General features: G+C 35.0%; 1 protein-coding gene across 1 annotated transcript in view; it reads right to left on the bottom strand.

Moving 5' to 3' along the window:
* Positions 1-1,278: 1,278 nt before the first annotated feature.
* Positions 1,279-20,253, bottom strand: part of LOC129234355 (cytochrome P450 2U1-like) — a 42,334-nt gene continuing 23,359 nt past the window's right edge. The window contains exons 5-7 of the mRNA XM_054868348.1: positions 14,714-14,969; positions 11,920-12,110; positions 1,279-1,565 (exon numbers count right to left, since the gene is read on the bottom strand). Coding sequence (XP_054724323.1) covers positions 1,390-1,565; positions 11,920-12,110; positions 14,714-14,969 — 623 coding nt within the window. The 3' untranslated portion in view covers positions 1,279-1,389. The remainder of the gene's footprint in view (positions 1,566-11,919; positions 12,111-14,713; positions 14,970-20,253) is intronic.

The raw sequence follows: 20,253 nt of genomic DNA, 5'->3' as shown, positions 1-20,253 counted from the left end.
ACCGCATAGAGCTCGTCTGGTAGAGAACATGCTTGAAGCTGAAACAATACAGCGTATGGAATGACCAGCGTGCTCTCCTGACCTGAATCTAGTCGAGCATGTTTGGGACATGCTCGGACGACGCATTGCTGCGCGATCAAGGCCGCCTGTTACTGTTCGAGACTTGGAAATTGCACTTCTTGGGGAGTGGAACAGTATTCCCCAAAGTCAGATAGATAACCTCATCGCATCCATGGCAAACAGGTGTGCAGCAGTCTTAGGTGTTCGAGGAGCCCACACGCCTTATTTAAACTTATGCATCATGTCTAAACAGTGTCTTTTTTCATCATTTACGTGTAACCAAATTGTTGCCCTAAATCATCTTTTTACGTTTTTTCCATACTTTCAAAGCATTAAAACTTAATTCCAATTTTTTTACGTCTTTTTTTCTGTAGTGCGCATTGATACGCGTGTACTATCCATTGTATGCCAATACATAGCCGTCTCGCCCGGTTTTCTTCACGTTTTTGCTTGCTCCCCTAATTGTTTTGAGCAGTGTACTTACCTTCATTTTAATGAATTCAAATGACTAGTATTGCTTGCTATTAAATTTTATTAATTTTTTTGATAAACTTTTTTTACTTTTCAAATTTTTAATTTGGTCTAATATTTAATTTTAAAACTTTTAAGCAAGATTCTTATAGAATATGCACCAAATTTCTGTCAAAAGTGAACATTAACACTTTTAACAGAAGTGTTAAAGTACACTTTAAACTTTTTTGCCCACTCAGATTTTATTTATAGATTCAAAATTTTTTCACTTACAGATCAACATTACTGAAGAAAATGGAAAACGTGTTAGCAATTTCTTGCTTGTTATTTTTAGAATAGAAATTCCAAAAAGTCATTTCTAAATACTTTCAAGAAGAGTTTATTTCAAATTCATCATCTTTTTCCATTTTTAAAATATTTTTGTGAAAATAAAAGTTTGATACTTCATTCACTTGATTTTTGAACTTAATAATTTTGTACTAACAACTTTGTAACTCAACTCAGCGCCAACCACCCCACCTTATTAACCCAAAAAGTAGTAAACATCGTCAAAGTCATGCTTTTACTTACCAGAGTCACACTTTACTCAAAAGTTTGCATGTAGTTTTTATTTACAATTTTATAGGTTTTGATATTTTCTAATGTTTTGTGATGAGAATTTAAAGCAAAATGATTATTCTAAAATGTTCCATTCTTTTTCCTTCTGGAATGCACTAAAAATGTGTTATTTTGTAACAAAAAGTAGTGTGTAACGTCAGTGACAAATTTTCGTCGAGGAGCATGCAATATTGTTTCAAATATTGTTTTCTGAGAAGAAGAAAATTAAAGTTTTTCGTGTGTATTAAATAGCATTCGAAATTATCGCCGTTTAAACAGTATGTCTTGTCTTTTTGGTTGGAGTCCAATTCCCAGTTGTCCATCGAAATCAGCTGTTTTTCCTGCAGGTAGCGTAATTTCGAACCTTTGAAGAATTGCTACCACGTAATTAAACACTTCCATTTTAGCAAACGCTTCTCCTGGGCACTGGCGCTTGCCTGAAAAATTTTAGGTTGTTATTAGTTTTTGTTTGGTTGCTGATGTTATAACAGTGAGAGACAAATTGCTTGTCGCAAAATTCGTATTGATATACAGTGTCGGAAAAGTCCTTTTGACACAATTTAAAAATTCATAGAAAAGCAACAAAATGTCGTATGAATTTAACGTTTACGCAATAATACTTCACGAGTTTTTTTCTGTTCATTTGTGTCAAAGTGCCTGGCATTGCTAGCTGCCAGCATTGAAGATCTGAAAATGCGAATTACCCAACCTGTGGCTTAACTGTCTCCGCAGTCCATGTTGGGTAGAACATGGGATGAACTTGAGTACCGTTTAGATGTGGTTTAAGCAACAAACGAACCACATTTTTAACTCTAGTAGTGAAAGGTTCACTTAATTTGAAACACAATTTGAAGGATTTTTTTTTTTTTTCTTTTCAATCTCATAAAAAAATTCTTGAGCCTGTGAAGTATTCTTTTGCAAACCGCAGATTCATATGATAATTTGTTGCTATTCTATGAATTTTTTAAATGGGTCAAGTATTTTTCGGACACCTATACTAATTATAAAAGCGTCTCAACCGAAGAAATTCAACTCAAATAGTAGATATTACTATAGTTTTATTTTTCAAGCAGCGTATCAACGTCATCGGTATACTTGACATCCAGTGTATACTTGATATTGTTTCATCAGTCCAAGAAGATAGATTTTGGAAACGCCCACGAAATTCTGTTCAGTTGTTCGAATTACTAATATGGTCAGAGATAGACAAAATTGTGAAATCTTTGGAGCCATCAGGAAACTATTTTATGCGTCAAATTAGTTCTCAGAGTATATAGGAAAACTCTGCAGAACATGCTTCGGAAAGATTCTTGCTCTAAAAGACCTAGTCGCCAAGGCATATTTTTAGTCGCCTGGGCGACCTAGCTCCCAAGTTTTTTAATCTCTTAAAAAAAGCTTATATTTTATTTTTAAAACCAATCTATCAATGTAAATAAAACAGAAAATATATACAGTGGCTCCCAAAAGTGTTCGTACACTTTGAAATTTTTTAGTAAAACCAAAATAACTCAAAACTGAATTCGAATATAAAGTCCAATATTTTTTCGCATCATTCCTATGCCATTCTAAATACAACCCATTGGTTTTTTTTTTTTTTCAAAATATTGACGGATCTTCTTTTTGAAATAGGTCAGAAAACGAAGAGACAGAGAAATAACACGCCACAAAAGTCATCGTACACTTAAACATTTTCGAATAAATTCATGATTAAAATTATTATATGCCGTTTTATTAATATTTTTGCATTGTGTTGACCCTTATAAGTCATTTGGCTTTAATATTTGGTTTATTTATTCTATAATATATTGCTTATTACTGTAAAATGGCTGGTATTCGTAAAAAACAGCAAACGCCATTCAAAATTTGAATTTTTTTCCCACAGTAGTGGTAAATTGGTTTGAAATATCTCTAAATTAGTTAATTTATTTGTTTGTATAGTAAAGTGCTTGATAAAGTGCTTTAAAGAAAGGAATCGGACCGAAAACAAGGTAAGAAAAGGTCAACCGGCAAAGTTGACAAAACGTGATCGTAGATTTAAAGTTAAAATATTTATGAAAAATACACATTTCAGTACTGTAAAAGTTTCTGCAGAGTTAAATGAAACATTTTACATTTAATTTTCACCTAAAATTGTTCGCCAAGTTCTTTGATTAGCTGGATTAAATGGGACCTCTTCCCGCAGAAATTTTCTTGGTCGTGCGAAAAACAGAAAGCTTCCGCTTTTCGTCCCAAAATCAATGATAAATAAGCTAAAAACAGTTTAGAATCATGTCTTACTTACAGATAAAAATTAATTTAACATTTTTGGTTAACTTGTTGTATAACCAGGGTTCGTACGCCCTTGAAAAACCTTGAAAAGTGCTTGAAAAAAAAAGTTCATTTTCAAGTGCTTGAAAACCTTGAAAAAGTTTTAAAACCTTGAAAAAGTTTCTTAGTGCTTAAATTCTCTCAAAAATCAACGAATTGTGCTTAGAATTTTTAAAAAAGTATTTCACCAATGCAATTTTCTGAACATGTGTTCAGTATGCAACATCGCGAAAAATTGCTTCCGTGTTTGGGATTTCAATCCTTTTGCATCTTGTAAATATTTTGATGGTCTTTTACAACCGAAAGATATTTTGACATATGGTACCTTAGATTAGTTTATTTTTTGTTTAATTTCATTAATTAACAAAGTAATTAATTTGGAAACCATGACAACATTGAACTTACTCGGGTTTCGCGGAAAATTGCTGTTGTGTTTGAAATTTCAATCTTTTTGCATCATGCAAATATTTACATATTTTGGCTAATCAAATGTTAGTTTCGCATATGCTACCTTAGATTAGTATATTTTTTGTTTAATTTTAATCAAAAACAAATAAATTTATTTCATGGGAAACATGCCACGTCGAACGAACTCAGACTTTGCGAAAAATTGCTTCTCGTGTTTGAAATTTCAATCTTTTTGCATCTTGCAAATATTTAAACATATTCACTAACCGGATGTTATTTTCATATTTGCTACCGTAGATTAGCATATTTTATGTTTAATTTCAGTAAAATTTTTGGGGGACTCTATGGTAAGGGAGGTGGGTAACACAGTTGGGAGAGTAAAGCGTAAGGTGGCTAGGTGTTGTTTACCAGGGGCTCGGGTAAAAGACGTTAATATGGTTGCTGAAAAGAAGGGAGTATTGAATAAGGAGGACATGGTTACTTTGTGGGTGGGAACAAATGATGTAGGCCACAGTAAAAATGAGGAGTTTCCTAGGGAATGGGAATCCCTGTTGGATAAAGCAACCAGCTTTTCGACGAATGTCCAAGTGGTTGGTTTGCTTCCCAGGTATGGAGTGCATAGGAGCTGGCTAAATCAACGAGCGAGGTGTATGAACTTGCTACTGAAGTCAATTTGCGAAAAGCGCAGTATCAGGTTCATTGATGTATGGAGTCATTGTAAACGGGATTGGATTGCTAGGGATGGCCTGCATCTGAGCTCTACAGGGGTCAAAATGGTTAGTGGATTAATTTTAAGGGCTTCGGAGTCAAAAAACTAAGTTGGAATGGGGGGGCATGGTTCAAGCATCAGGTATCGAGAGAATGAAATTTTTTTGGGTATTGCTAGAAATGGAAATAAAGTGACGAACAAGAGTAGTAATGTTAACAATTGTAATTTAGGAAATTTCAGGGTGTTAAATCAAAGCAACTTAGGCATGCTTAAAGTTTTCTATACCAATGCTCGCAGTATTAGGAACAAGATGGATGAATTGAAAAGCATAGTTATGGATGAGAAGTTGGATGTTATTGGAATTACAGAGACATCGGCTACTGATTCTGATGCAGAGTTATTACACATTACTGGGTATAATTTGTTCAGACAGGATAGAGTAGGTAAAAGAGGTGGTGGGGTTTTATTTTATGTTAGAGACAATTTTATTTGCAATGAATTGGTCATAAATGATAAGCCTACTGATATTGATATGGTTTGGCTGGAGTTGATGAGCAGTAAGGGCAAAAAGCTACGCTTTGGAAACATTTATAGGCCACCTAATTCAAACCAGGGACAAGATGAACAGATGTATCGTATTATTAGTGACATGTCCAGTAAGGGATCCGTTATCATAATGGGGGATTTCAATTTTCCAGGTATTGATTGGAATAATTTTTATCCTGGTAATGGCAAAGAAGAGGAATTTTTAAAAGTAATTGGTGACTGTTTCTTAGATCAAGTTGTAACTCAGGGAACTCGAGAGGAGGCAATTTTGGATCTAGTTTTTTGTGACATAGGTAGTTTTGTTCAGGGGTTGTGTATAGGGGAGCATATTGGAGATAGTGATCATAACAGCATTAGGTTCCGGGTTAAATTTGAAGTGTGCAAAGATGATAATTTTAGGTTTGTGCCCAATTTCAGAAACACTGATTTTGTTGCACTTAGGCAGAGCTTGAAAGAGGTTTTTTCGTCAGGATTGGAAAATAGCGACGTAGATCAGCAGTGGACGGAATTTAAGGATAAACTTGCTAAAACGGTTGGGGACTATGTTCCATTTAGGAGAAAAGGTGTTAGTACCAAAATTTGGCCCATGTGGTTCTCCAGGGAGACTAAAGAAGCTCTTAATTATAAGCAAGCCACTTTTCGTAAGTTTAAAGAAACTGGTCAGAGTGCGGAGAGGCTCCAGTATGGTAAGGCAAGGCGAAATTTTAAGTATTTGGTACGGATTCAGAAAAGGGAATAGGAGCAAAGGCTGGCAGATGATATTGATGGGAACCCTAAGAGGTTTTTTGCTTACGCTAATTCTGGGAAAGCTCGAAACAGTCAAATTGGGCCTTTGGTTGATGAGTATGGAAATTTAATCCAAAACGATAGGGATATTGCAAATGTTCTAAATAACTTTTTTTCCAGTGTGTTTAACGATAACTGTATCTCAACAGTTGACACTAACAAGACACAAGCTATTATACAGCTTGAGGATTTTGTATTTTCCAGGGAGGAGGTTTTATTTCATTTGAAAAAGATTAAAGCAACTAAAGCTCCGGGACCAGATAATATTTATCCAAAAATTTTAGTTGAATGTGCAGAGGAATTAGTGGATGTTATTTTGAATATTTTCAATGCTTCTTATAACTCGGGGACGGTGCCAGAGGACTGGAAGCTGGCTAACATAACGCCACTCTTCAAGAAGGGGTCTAAAGGTATTGCTGGGAATTATAGACCTGTAAGTTTGACTTCGGTGATTTGTAAGATTTTCGAAACTTTGATCAAAATTAAGATCATGAAGTTCTTAGAGACTAATAGTCTGTTGACTAGTTTGCAGTATGGTTTCAGGAAAGGTAAATCCTGTACTACTAATTTATTGCATTTCTACGACAAGGTTACCTCAGCTTTAGATAACAAAAAATGTGTGGATGTTGTTTATATTGATTTTCAAAAAGCTTTTGACAAGGTACCACATGTTGCTCTTCTCAGCAAGTTAGCTGACATTGGAATAGGAGGAAAAACTTTACTTTGGGTTAGAAATTGGCTTACTGGTAGGAAGCAAAGAGTAGTTGTGAGGAGAAATCATTCTAATTGGAGTGACGTTTTAAGTGGGGTTCCTCAGGGATCAGTTTTAGGGCCTCTTTTGTTTATTATATTTATGAATGACATCAATGAAAATATTTCTGGAAGCATGAATTGTTTTGCTGACGATGTAAAAGTTATGGGGATTGTCGAAAATGAAGAACAAGTAAAGCAGCTGCAAAAGGATTTAGATCATATTACTAAGTGGGCAGATAAATGGGGTATGGCAGTTAATGTAGGGAAATGTCAAGTGCTACACTTAGGTCATGGAAATAAGCGTATGAGATATCGTTTACAGGGTTCAGTGATAAATCAGGCAGAAAATGTTATGGATCTGGGTGTCTTTATAAATCAGGACTTCAAGTTTAGTCAACAGTGCAGTATTGCTAGTAACAAAGCCAACAAAATGCTTGGGTTCATCAATAGATCTATTTCAAACAAATCTAAGAAAGTTCTTCTGCCTTTATATAGGAGTTTAGTAAGACCTCATTTGGAGTATGCTGTTCAGTTTTGGTCGCCTTATCTGAAGGAAGATATTTTTGTATTGGAAAGGGTTCAAAGAAGGGTAACTAAATTAGTAAGGGGACTCTCAGATTTAGATTATGATACCAGACTTAATAGGCTTAATTTGTATAGCCTGGAGCAAAGGAGAGTCAGAGGGGACATGATTCAATTATTTAAATTTATCAAAATGAATGATGTAAATGGATTAAATTTTTACGGGGAAAGCAGGACAAGGGGTCATTGTTTTAAGCTATTTAAATCTCAGGCTAACTTGGAAATCAGGAAAAACTACTACTTTAGCAGGGTCGTGGGCACTTGGAATAGCTTACCGGAAGAGGCGGTAATGAGCAAGGGAGTGGATAGCTTTAAGAGGGCCATTGATCTTCATTGGGAACTAATTAATTGACTAGGACCAGCCTAGCTGGGCCCAGAGCCTGTTGCTGGTCGTCACATTTGTATTTGTAAAATATAAGTTTGTTTTATGGGAAACATGATAACATTAAACTTAATTCGCAAAAATTTGCTTTCCTTGTTTGAGATCTCAATCCTTTTGCATTTTGTAAATATTTTTATATTTTTGGCAATTAGTAGTTATTTTGATACTGCTACATCAGATTAGCTTATTTTATTTCTTATTTTAATAACTAAAGAGTTAAAGAATTTATTATCTTGGTCTTGTTTAATTATTTGCTTATTTATTTTTGCAATTTTGAATGATTATCTTTACCTAATTTTTGGTCATAACAGATTTTTTTTAAAAAAATTTAAATTTCAGCAGTTGAGCATCTAACAAATTAACTTAACGTTTGTATTTTAAATATAAAGTTGATTTATATAATTTTATTTATAAGTACATCATTTTTTTTATGTCTGCTAAAATAAATAAGGTGTATAACAGGGGTGGTTGTGTTATGATTATTCACTTGAAATTCAATAACTAGTGTTCGTTTTTATGCTTTTACCTCCCTATATCTCCAATTTTCCCCCTTTCCTCAAATGTTCAAAGTTACTACTTTATTAAGGTTGTGGGTACTTGGAGCTTACTGAAAGAGGCTTTAATCAGCAGAGGGGTAGATAGCTTAAGGAGGGTCATTCATCTTCATTTGGATCTAATAAATTGACCAGTACCAGCCTAGCTAGGCCCAGTGCCTGTTGCTGGTTATCAACAGGCCCTGGGCATGGTATTTCTATGCAGAATATTTTGACTTAATAAACTATTTTATGAATTGTATGCATAGCAAAAGTTATTGTTGTACATATGTATATTCAAGTAATAGGGGGCTTAGTTTTAAAAATTATTCCCCCCCCCTCGCTCCATTTTGCTCTTTGAAACTTTCAGGTGATTTTTTACGAATTCACAAATCACAATTACACCTGAATATTATTGCCTTTCTAAATTTAAATTCTAATTTCAACAATAACCCTTTTTTTCCCAACTACTTTTGTCATAATATATGTCAACTTCTTGTGAATCTTTTCAATTTCCAAATATGGCTCTATAAATCTCAACTTGCACATTTATTGTCTATTGCAAGCAAGGCCGGATTAAGCATTCGGAAGCCCATAGGCATTAGAAGTGATGGGGCCCCCTAGAGCCATGGCAAGGTCAAAAAACGGGGGGAGAGGTATGGGGGGATCTGCAGTGTCTAAATTTTTCACTCGCAAACGTGCACACGCATATACTTTTATTGCATAGAAACAGGGAAGGGGGAGGGGCCTTTTTTGAGGAAAATTTAACTTTTTTTAACGTATTTTCAACTAATATATTTCTCCGGGGCCCCTCAGAACCTCGGGGCCCCTAGGCTACTGCCTACTTTGCCTATTTAGTAATCCGGCCCTGATTGCAAGTTAATCAATGAAAGCTGAATAGACTCAAGTTTGCATTCAGAGTATTTATCATTGCTTAAGCTGCTTTTGTATATTTTGAGGTGAAGAGACTGGACTGTGGACTTTCATAAACTTTTCTTACTTCCTAATTTTTAAATTTACTCGAGGACATTTGAAATGCCTTATTGGCTGAACAGCTAATAAATACATACGAATAATTGATTTGCATACTTATAAATGATTTGCAAACCTAATATTTTTAGAACTTAATAGTGCAAACTGAAATAACTTTCTGGGTAGTGTTTTTGTCCTATCCGCCCTTATATTGTACCACTGTATAGATATTGGAAATAAATGTTCAAACCGGGGGGGGGGGAGTGACTTCAAAAACTCATCTCTGGCAATGCCATTGAACTTGGGTATTTTAGTTTCTTCCCATAAAAGTTAAAAGCACTTGTGAAAGGTTTTTTTTTAAGTATTAATTTGCTGATATTAGAAAATCTACAAACCTCTGACTGCTGCAACCTTTGAAAAACCTCAAAATTAAACCTCTTGGTATACTTTTCAAACATTTTCAGAAAAGCTTTCAACGCAGTAGATCTTTCATCAAAGCGTCTCTCGTTGTAGAAAAAGCAATTTTGTTTTCCTATACTTTTTTGTATTATTGCCTTATTTCCATGTGTTTGTAGTAAATGAAATCTGCATACAATATTTTTAGTACAAATTTATGATATTGCCTTGAAAACAAAATTTTTTACCTTGAAAAGTACTTGAAAAGGCTTGAATTTTTTTCTGCCTAAAGGGTATGAACCCTGATAACTGTAAGTAGAAGAAAAAAATAGGAACTTAATCTTAAGAACTTAGTTGCATCAGTTAATCAGGACGGTGAAGGTGTTTTAGTGTGAGGGTGCATATCAGCATCAGGACTTGGTAGTTTGTAATTTTTTGATGAAATAATGAATAATGCTGTTCCTTTCAATATTTTAAAAACCAACTTTGAACTCTTAGCCAAAAATTTGGTTATTGGAAACAACTTTGTTTTTTTATCAAGATAACGATAAGAAACACACGGTTTTCAACGTTTGCGTCTAGTGCCTCGAAAATTGTCCTAAAATTTAGAAAATACCCCCTCAATCTCCAGATTGTAACTTAATGTAACGTATTTAGAGATATCTGGAGGCTAGATTACGAAAATAGGGCTTTAAAACGAAAATAGAGCTAGAAATAGTAATACTCGAAGTGTGGTATAACACTTACTCAGAAATTACGCTGAAAAAAGAAAGAAAAAGAATGAAATCTATTCCCAGCTGTTTAAAAGGTGTTATGAATACTGTATGACATTCTACTAAATAATAACTTAATCAAAAGTTAGATAAGTCAATAATATATAGACATTTTATGAAGTGTACGAAGACTTTTGTGAGAAAATTTCCGGCACTTTTCGGTTTTTGATTTTAAAAAAATTAAGTTTTAATAATTTTTAAAAACTTTTCATGCAGTTTTGTTAAAAATTGATCGTAGATCTCATAATTAAATACCTATTTCGAAATATTAATTCTAACCAATGATTTGGGGCCTATTTCGTTGAAAGTCGTAGGTGTACGAAGACTTTTGGGAGCCACTGTATGTGTGTATAGTTTCCGATACAAGTCCATAGTTTACGTCGGATCTCGACCAAATTTGGCTGGGAGGTACTTGAGCACCCAAGAAAGAACGTGTGGGGGAGGGGGGGGGTCGAACGCCCAATTAGTATCGTACCGTACGAATTTTAATTTTAGGACCCGAAAATGGAGTTTTTCTATAATATGAGGGCGAAAAAATGCTCGCAAAAATTAGAATAAAATATACATAGAGACCCCTGATTTTTCTGCATCAGATGAAATGTGTTCCAATGTTCCAAGGTAATTAATTAGAACGTGAAATATAACTTTTTAACAAATTTCATGCTACAATGTTGGTACGCCTTCAATTAGAAATTCATTGTTAATCATGGTCATTGTTCAACAATGTGTTTGCTAAAATTTATAGCGAAAAGATAATCATTGAGAAGAAAGATCTATTGTAATTTTTTTTCTCGAATATGAACAAATAAAATTCTGGCTTTTGTTTTGGGGCCTTTCCTGTAATCGGGAGAATTTAAAAGTTTTCCTTTTTGGTTATTTTTCCGCAATGTGTCGGGAAATTTTAGATTTTTTTTTGTTCAAACCCGATTGTTGAACGCCCGTCACTTGTCATAACTTTTATTTTCGAGGTAGACCGTGCAAAGCCAGGCGACACAGCTAGTATTTTCATAAATTCATTAATTCATAGAAACATCTTAAATTTAAATCACCCTTAAAAATAGGCCTAGGCCACCTTTGTAAGACAGTCAAAACAGGAACTTAACGGAGTACTTGATGTTGTTTATTTTCTGTTACTAATCAGATTTAGAGAGTTCTCGATTCTAGAGGTAATCTACCGAATCTGTTGTTGAAAATTTATTAAATACAGGCGTCCCTCGCATAACACGGTGCTTGTGCAACAATTTCGATATCCACGGTACAAAATTTGAGATTATTATAATACGGATTCGATATTAGACGGTATGTCGTTATTGTTGTTTGCCAGCTGGATTAGCAATTAGGGGTGAGCTGCTTCATTTTTCCAACTGTACCGTAATTTGGTGTGGAGTCCGACTTCCACAGTGCACGCATGTCATAAGGAATAGGGAAGGCAACCCTTCACAGCATAACAATACATTCACACAAAGAACTAGGACAGGAGAGAGAAAGCACATTCATGCCCGCCATGGGATTCGAACCCGGGATCTCCCCACCACAGTCAGGCTTCTCTGAGCACTACAGAAGGTGGGCGGCGTTACTTTAGTTGAATGTTCAGTCTCATTGTGTAAAAAGAAATACAGCTAAAAAGTGAAACTGATGGTCAACCTATTGAAAATGGAATGTAGTATTCCGGCTTGAGGACTTGCTTGCCATCTGCGCTCAAGAACCTTTCAGGTCTAAATTCGTCAGCATCAGGTCCCCATAATTCCTTGTTGTGATGCACCGCCCACGTAATCGACAAGACTCGAGAATGCTTCGGTATGTAATATCCATTCAACTCGGTATCTTCCAGAGTACTAAAAAAATCAGAGAGAATAAGAAGGTAAAAATTTTGATTTTGCTTTGAACTCTAAAAAATAAAAACGACTGCCTTCAAACGACAATTGAAAAGCTCATTCAACTTGATTGCGTTCGATTCGATCGAATTCCATCTACCAGTAGCGTAGCGAGAAATTTCCTTTTGGATGGGGCAAAGGAAATATCTGGTTGCGAGATTGGTAGATAAAATTGATCCTATTCAATTCGATAGAATTCTGTTAAAGTTGAATGAACCTCTTAGTTTCAGCGATAAAATCTTTTTTCTTCTTAAAATCGATTAGTCACCCCTAATGGTATTTCGATTCATATGCTTAATTCGGTACTACCATTCGTTCCGGCAGCAGAATTTCCCTCAGAAGTCTGCGATGAAGATTAAAAAATCCAAAAATATACGGGAAGATGAACCAACCATTATATTAATCGTAAAATGTAAATCAGCTTGAAGGTACAGGACTTAAAAATAATAAACTAAAGAAAAATTACTAGAACATGCTTACCTTAAAAAATAAAAAATATACGATTAGTGGATTACTAATCTTTGCCCGCTGAAACGTAAGATTATTTTTTCCTTAAAAAAATTAAGTTTTGCGTTGCTGAACAAAGCTACTTTCGTAAATGACATTTTTTCCCCTCAACTATGATTTGAATTGGGCACTATTTTTTTAAATATTAACTTGTTTTATTTTATCCATTTTAGCGCAAATACATATTTTAAGAAGAATGGTGGGCGATATGGTACGATACCCTCATTTATCATACTCTAGCGATTATTTTTAAAAGATATTCAGATTGAGAAACAAAATCATATGGGCATTTTCAGTTGATAACTTGCTGTTTTCGAAGTCGTTCGAAATGAGATTAGTAGCTTAATGACTGGTATATTAATGGAATGAGCTTTCAATAAGAGCATTTATTTTAATTACCTATTATACGAATATTACCGATTCAGAGAAAAATTTTTTTTAGCAATGAGTTTTGTACTTATTATTCGTTTTTTTAATAAGACCGTATGGAGGTAAAACCTGCCAATTTATATAAAAATTATTCATTTTCATCTGTACATTTCTTTTTTAAGAGCAACTTTTGTCAAGTGACATCACGAGTCATAAGTTGGAGCATTCTGTATCAATGAAAAAAATATCAGCAAAATAGTTTCCTCCATAGTGCAAAATTATGAATGGGCAACAGCACAAACTTTAAAGAAAGTACAGCACGAATTGATAACCTCCATACTTTTTGAAGATGGTTAAAACGGATTTATTTTAGTAGCATTTTTGGGGTTTTTTTTGTCAACAAAAACGAAACCTTACTCCTTTGTTTCAAACTTTAAAACTTTGATGAAAATAATCTACCATTTTTTTTAAATCTGAGTTTTAGAGTTCATGTAGAAATATAAGAAAATTGCACGATTCAATACATACACTGTAAAAACGAATCAGAAACGTTCCTGGAAAATAATAGGCAGCTGAAGTGCACAATTTTTGCCATTTACATATCTTGCAAAAAACAGAAACGTTTTCCGCTAAAAGTCAGTAACCTTTCTAAAATTTTCTTAGAAACTTTCTGAAGAATGTAGAAATCTCCCCTGTTAAAGCCAGCCATATCTCGGAAACCTTCTAGGAAAATTAAGTAAGTTTAATGTAATTGGTTAGAGCCTTCTTGACTTACCAAGAAAGCATCAAAAGCATTAGAGCAACCATGGCCAAAGCTATGCGAGAATTGCAAATAAGAACCAAACAACTCCCTTGCCTGCAATTCCTGCCTCGAAAAGCTGCAGCTATCCAGTGACTTATTCGCTCCCATTGGGTGCTTAGTCAATCAGGGCGAGCCTTTATCGAACCTAAGTCGCGTTTTTTAAGCACTTAATAAACGCGCTCCTCCAATCTTTAAACTGGTAGCTAAAAATGTTTTTCACAACAGTGCAAAGTCTGCATTTGTGAGACTTGTAGCAGTTCAGGAAACTTTTTTTCTAAGATACTTGATTTTATGGGGAAATAGGTAAAAACCTGTGAAATCCAAGAAACGTTCCACGGAAATAACCAGTAACGTTTCGGAATTTTTTTACAGTTTAGGGGCAGTCTGCGGAAAATACAAAAATGTAGCAGAAGCAGGGAAAGTTAATGATTTTCACTCGGGTGATAATCATTTTTTACCAGATTTTGAAGATAGATGTAACTTATCTCTCACTTCTTGTTCTTTCTTGGCCTTGAAAATCTAGAGCGGTTTATTTTTACAAAAAAATAAATAAAATAAATAAATAAATAAATAAATAAAAAATGAATATCTGTTGTGTCTTTCTGATTCAACACCTACTTTATTCAGAAGGGGCCTATCCCTTCAGCAAAAGAGGGCATTCATCCTTCCAAATACTATAAAGATATTAAGAGCAAGAGCTCTGAAAAACAAAGGAAAATACCCCTTAAAATTTCAATCGCGCAGTCTGCGCCATAGTTCTCCCCTCCCTCAGTTACCCCCTCCCACCAATTTTGCAGTAACTGCAATATTTTCCATGTAAATAATAAAAAATATATATAAATTATTAAATTTTGAAAAAGATCTAAAATTAAAAAAAAAATCTTACTATCTCATTAAATTTATCGGGATGACTGATCGCCATCTATTTTGCTCACGAATTACTGCTTCCGTGTACGGCATGTTCACGTGATCCGATCTGTTCGGAAAGCGATTCTCTCCCACTACTTCTACAATTTCTGAATGCACCTTTTTCTGAACTTGTGGATAAGCAGCACAGATCAGTAGTATCCAATCCAACGATATTCTGACTGTTTCACTTCCTGCACTGAAGAATCCTCGAGCCAAATCAATGAGAACATCTCCTACAAATGGATGGAAAAAAAAAGCATTACACTTATTATGGTGAACCGACAACAATTACAGCAGCAACGACCCTTATTGCGCGACCCTGTGAGAATTGCACTGCAGTTAATTTTTCTATTTCGCGGTGAACGTGAACCTACGTGTCTATTCCATTAAACGCAAAATTATCGTGCAATCAAAATTAAAAATGTTGGCAGAAGAAGTTGCTGACTCTTCTGAGGAGCGGAAATTTCCAAAGAATCCATGTAGAATGCTGAAATAAAGTCGCTATTGAAGGACGTAGTATTTTATTATCAACATCTGTTGACAGAAAATAATTTATATGCATCGACAATTTCGGAAGAAATATCTCACGATGTTATGTTACTTGCTGAACTTTTTAATTATACATTGGAACTTTTGACAAAAAAGTTCGTAGTTGAAGAGGAATTAATTCCCGCTCACGAGAAATACAAAGAATTGCAGTTCGATGTACCCCAACTTGATTCTTTTCCAGACGAATACGAACCGAAACCGAAAGCGAGCTGATGTGTGTATCACATGACTTTCTTTTACTCCAATTTAAAGTCATTTTCTCATTATTGGCAGTTTTAATGTGATTCATTAGTTTACTTTCTAAATATCACCAACAGCGGCCAAATTGAAACCAGATTAAAAAAAAAAAATAAATAAAAGAAATCGCCAAATTTGTCACCAAGTTGGCGACAAAACTTGGTGACCAAAAGACTGGCGATATATCGCCAAGTATCCGCCAAATTATAACACCACTTGAGTTTACATCGAAATTAACAATGATTTCCCCCCAAAAAGGGGCAAAAGACCCCCTTTGGAGCATCCGAATGCAACCAAAAAAGGAGGTGCACAACTAGACCCCCCCCCCCTAGGAATCTAAGTACCAAACTTCAACTTTCTAGGACATTCCGTTCTTGAGTTATGCGACATGCATACACACATACGCACATACATACGTACATACAGACGTCACGAGAAAACTCGTTGTAATTAACTCGATTATAATCAAAATGGATATTTCTGGTGTCTGTACGGTCCTAGACATATATCCACGTGTGGTCGGGTTGAAAAATAAACTCAACATTCATTCGGGGGTGAGCAAAATGGAAATTAAGGCCGATTTTTGAGAGAAAAATTTTTCGCGAATACAATACTTCCATTTTTGTAAAAGGAAGTAAAAAGTAAAAGTGAAATTATTTCCATCGCCTACAAAGTCAAAGTAGTTAACATTGCTAAAGCGCATCCCACATGGTCTTTGGTGTCACTGCAAAAAAAAAAAAAAAAAAAAAAAAATGGATGTAGGCGCTTGAAGAAAAAAAGAATACCTCTCTCAATGGAAGAAAGATATTAAAAGTGGTGGAACAAAAATCGACAAATTTGAAGCGATAGATTTGTGGACATACAACCGTTTCGTGGAAGCAAGACAGCAATATCAGCAAGTTACGACTAGAAATTTACAACAATGGGTGTTGGCTGCTGCTTCACCATTTATAGATTTTAATTTCAAAGCGTCTGATCGATGGGTCACAGCATTCAAACAGAAACACAGAATTTCTCAACGGAAAATCCCGAAACTGGTTTCTAAAAAAGAGGCAGCATCAATAGAGGAAATCTTGGACGGAGATCTTTTGTCCCCTCCCCCCCCCCCCTCCCCGACAGACGTGCCACCTGATACCTCAATACCAGAGGATTATGTTATAAACACTGACCAAACAGGTAAGCACAAATTTTCTGTGTACAAAATATTTTTACGATGCAAAATGTATAAATTTGAAATGAATTACATAAAAAGTTTCATACATTTATCAATGAATTATATGACAAGTGTGTATGCGCGTGTGTTGTGTGTGCGTGCGTGTATGTCCGTATGCTGAGCGTGCTCGTATGTGTTTGTAGACATGTGCATGTGCGTGTATGTGCGTGTCGGCATGTATATGGGTGTGTGTGCTGTGTTTGCGTGTGTATAGGAAAGTGTTTGTGTACGCGTGTGCGAAAGCATGTGTGTATGTGCTACATACCTATTTAAATATATTTTTCAATATTCGAAACACTTTCTTTTTCAGAAAGCCAATATCAATTTGTTTTCAACAGGACACTCACTCAAAAAGGAAATAAAAGTTTTCGTCAAAAAGACTGATTTGAATAAAGTGACGCATTCATACGCCGCACAATATTCTATAACATTATCCGGAAAATTGCTCCCTCTTGTGTTCATATGTTTGAAACAGGCAACCAGTCATTTCGGACCTCGTATTCGGCAATTGGTAGATGGCTATGCCTGAGGCCCCTATATATACGAGTCGGCGCATCAGCTTAAGATCAGCCTTTTTGGATCGGAGCGCGAATTTGAGTAGTTGTCTTTTCTGGCGATTGTTCGCGTTTGGTGATTGTTCAATGCAAACGATTATTAGCGGCACGTGAATTGTTTATTAAATAAAGTATTATTTTCGGTAAATTTGGCGAAACCCGAAACTGTGCTGTGGTAACCCAAGCAGTGCAACAATGGAAAATCCCATCCAAAATGGCCAAACTTAAGCGATGCGTCGGCCTATCTATACAGCGGCTCTAGCTATGCAAATGCATATACAAACGTACCCTAGTAGCACATAACGTACGACGATATCGTAAAATTTACCGATACTATATCGCTGCGTCATCGGGTCACGATATAAAACGATGTCTAATCCGACAGAGCGTGCGCTATCGTAACAATATCGTATTCGATATTACAACGATAACGGAAGCGTCATTGTGTCGTCATCGTTTTGCCCATAATTCCGATATCTCCCTATATCGTTTATGCGTCATTGTAACGATAACGTAAGCGTCATTGTGTCGTCGTCGTTTTGCCCATAGTTCCGATATCTCCCTATATCGTTTATGCGTCATTGTAACGATAACGTAAGCGTCATTGTGACGATATCGTAAGTGACATCGTGCTGTCATCATTTGGTTGACTATTCTGATATCACCCCTATTTCGCTTTATATGTCGACATCGCTAGCTGTAATTAAGATCATCTTTTTTTACAAATAAATAATAAAAATCAGGTTTGCTCCCCCCCCCTCATCTCACTTTCCTTTTTTTTTTTTTTTCACTTTTTCGTAATTTCATTGATTTTTTTAAATTATTTATTTGATAATTTATTTATTTTAATTATTGTTGCTATTATTATTTTGATAGAAAAGATCTGTGCTATGCCAATGACACACACACAAGCTAAATAAATAAATAAATGGAAGTAAATTAATAATTGAAATTAAAAATAAATCCATAAATTTAAAAAAATGAATGCTGCCTCCCCCCCCCCTTGCTTTATTATTATTTTTTGTTTTGTTTTTTGATGCCGCAACTTGCGCCATAATCTTCCCCTGTGGGTACCTTTGATAAAAATTAATTGATAAGTAGTTTAATCAAGCTTTGTTTAGTTTTAAATAGGGTTGCGGAGTCAGAGCCGTATTGATTTTGGGGTGAAGGAGAAGGAATCGAACGTTTGAAATTTCAAGAGTTGGAATGAGTCATTTTCTCCCAAAGTTTGTAATGCTGCCTGTGCTTGCGAAGTCAGAGTTTGAATCAGTCTGATTTTAAAGTAGAGTAATCAGAGAGTTGGTCATTTTTCCTCCCACTTCGCAGCTCTGGTTTTAAAGAACTATTTTTAAAAAATATTTAAATGTTAATTATAAGATTAGAAATTATTCTGATATAATTATACATGCGTAATAAAGACTGCAATGTTAAACAAAGTAGAAAAATACGAATATCAATAACAAATTAACGTAAAAGATTTCAAATAGGTTAGATAATGCAATATTTTTTATTGAGAAGTCACAATTGTTTGTGGTTTTACTTGAACGTTGAAAGACATTCTTTCCTGTTTGAACACCCCCCCCCCCAGAATCCACAGACTGGTGCTCCTCCTGGGCTGTGCATCCATGTCACCTGACCTGGAATAGATTTCATTTATGCCGGACCCACTTGACTTTATACAATCCTTTGTAGACATCCGGAAGCCTGCGCACAGCATCTGGCATCCAGTTCCCTGCATTAATTTGAATTTTGACATCTTGAATCCAAATTAAGTTCTTATTAAATTATAATTACAATAAGAGGCATTTGTAAAAACAAGAATCCCAAAGAGTATGATCCTATCATAACTTGTGGCTGCGAAAAACATAATTTGAATTCAAGATGCCGAAACTCACATGTGTGCCAGGGATTGTACTCTAAATGTTGTGAGCTAAACATTAAATCTTTTTTTTTTTCTTTCCTTTTTTCTAAAAAAAATAAGGTAACTTTTTTAACATGAACTAACAAAAACCTCTGAGGACCAGTCAAATTTTTCTGTGAACCAGTTTTTGGTCCTTGGGACCATTGGTTGAGAATTGCTGATCTGCATAGTAAAATGAACACTTACTTCACAAAATTTCTTTACTTTACCTGATGCACTAGTCAACAGCAATAGCTATTCTTTGGGGTTATTCAATAGCAACCAGCAAGGTCATTAAAATAACAAACTAAAATTTTGCCTATCAAAATCACCCAGCTAGTGTTGAAATTAATTTTCAAAACTGCTGAAAACATACTTTTTTCATTTTAAAAATATTTGACTTGCTCAAAATGCATGTTATTGCATTCAAACAACTACATGCATCATCTCCCCCTACATAGTCAAACTTTGGCCAAGAGCTGAGTATTAAGGGACGGATACAAGGAGAGGATCATGGAGTCACTACCCAACTAAACATCCACAATCGCATGCAATTGTCATTTCAACCAGTGCCTTTCGATTTTTTTTCCACAAATTTTACAGCTAACATAACTCATTTATGGTTGGTAAATTTCAAAAATGCAAACAGGATAATTTGAAAGACTGAGATTTCTACAGATTAATCATACACCAGTCACCATTAGCAAACATAGATAAACTTACACCGACAGGAATTGAAACCATAGCCATCCAGCCGGCACGGATCTGTAAATTGTAAGCGGTCCTCTTCAAAAATTTTGCAGTGTCCCAGCGGCTCACTGGATTGCCCTCCCCCCCCCCAAACGATGAATTTTTAACCAAGTGATAGTTGCTTGTTTCTACCTGTTTCAATATTTCTTCTCAAATTTTGGATTTATTTGTTCAAGTGTTTTTATTTCATTTTATTCTTATATTATAGTTTATTGATTTTTAACTTACCTGTTTAAGCGTATCGAGGTAGTTACGTGGGTTTTTTAATGTTGATTTTGTTAAACTCATTTCGTTTATAAGTTATGTCAGCAAAG

Source organism: Uloborus diversus, chromosome 1, assembly GCF_026930045.1.
Source record: "Uloborus diversus isolate 005 chromosome 1, Udiv.v.3.1, whole genome shotgun sequence".
NCBI classification, from domain to species: domain Eukaryota; kingdom Metazoa; phylum Arthropoda; class Arachnida; order Araneae; family Uloboridae; genus Uloborus; species Uloborus diversus.
The sequence above is the reverse complement of the archived record's forward strand: the minus strand, read 5'-3'. Positions and strand labels throughout refer to the sequence as shown.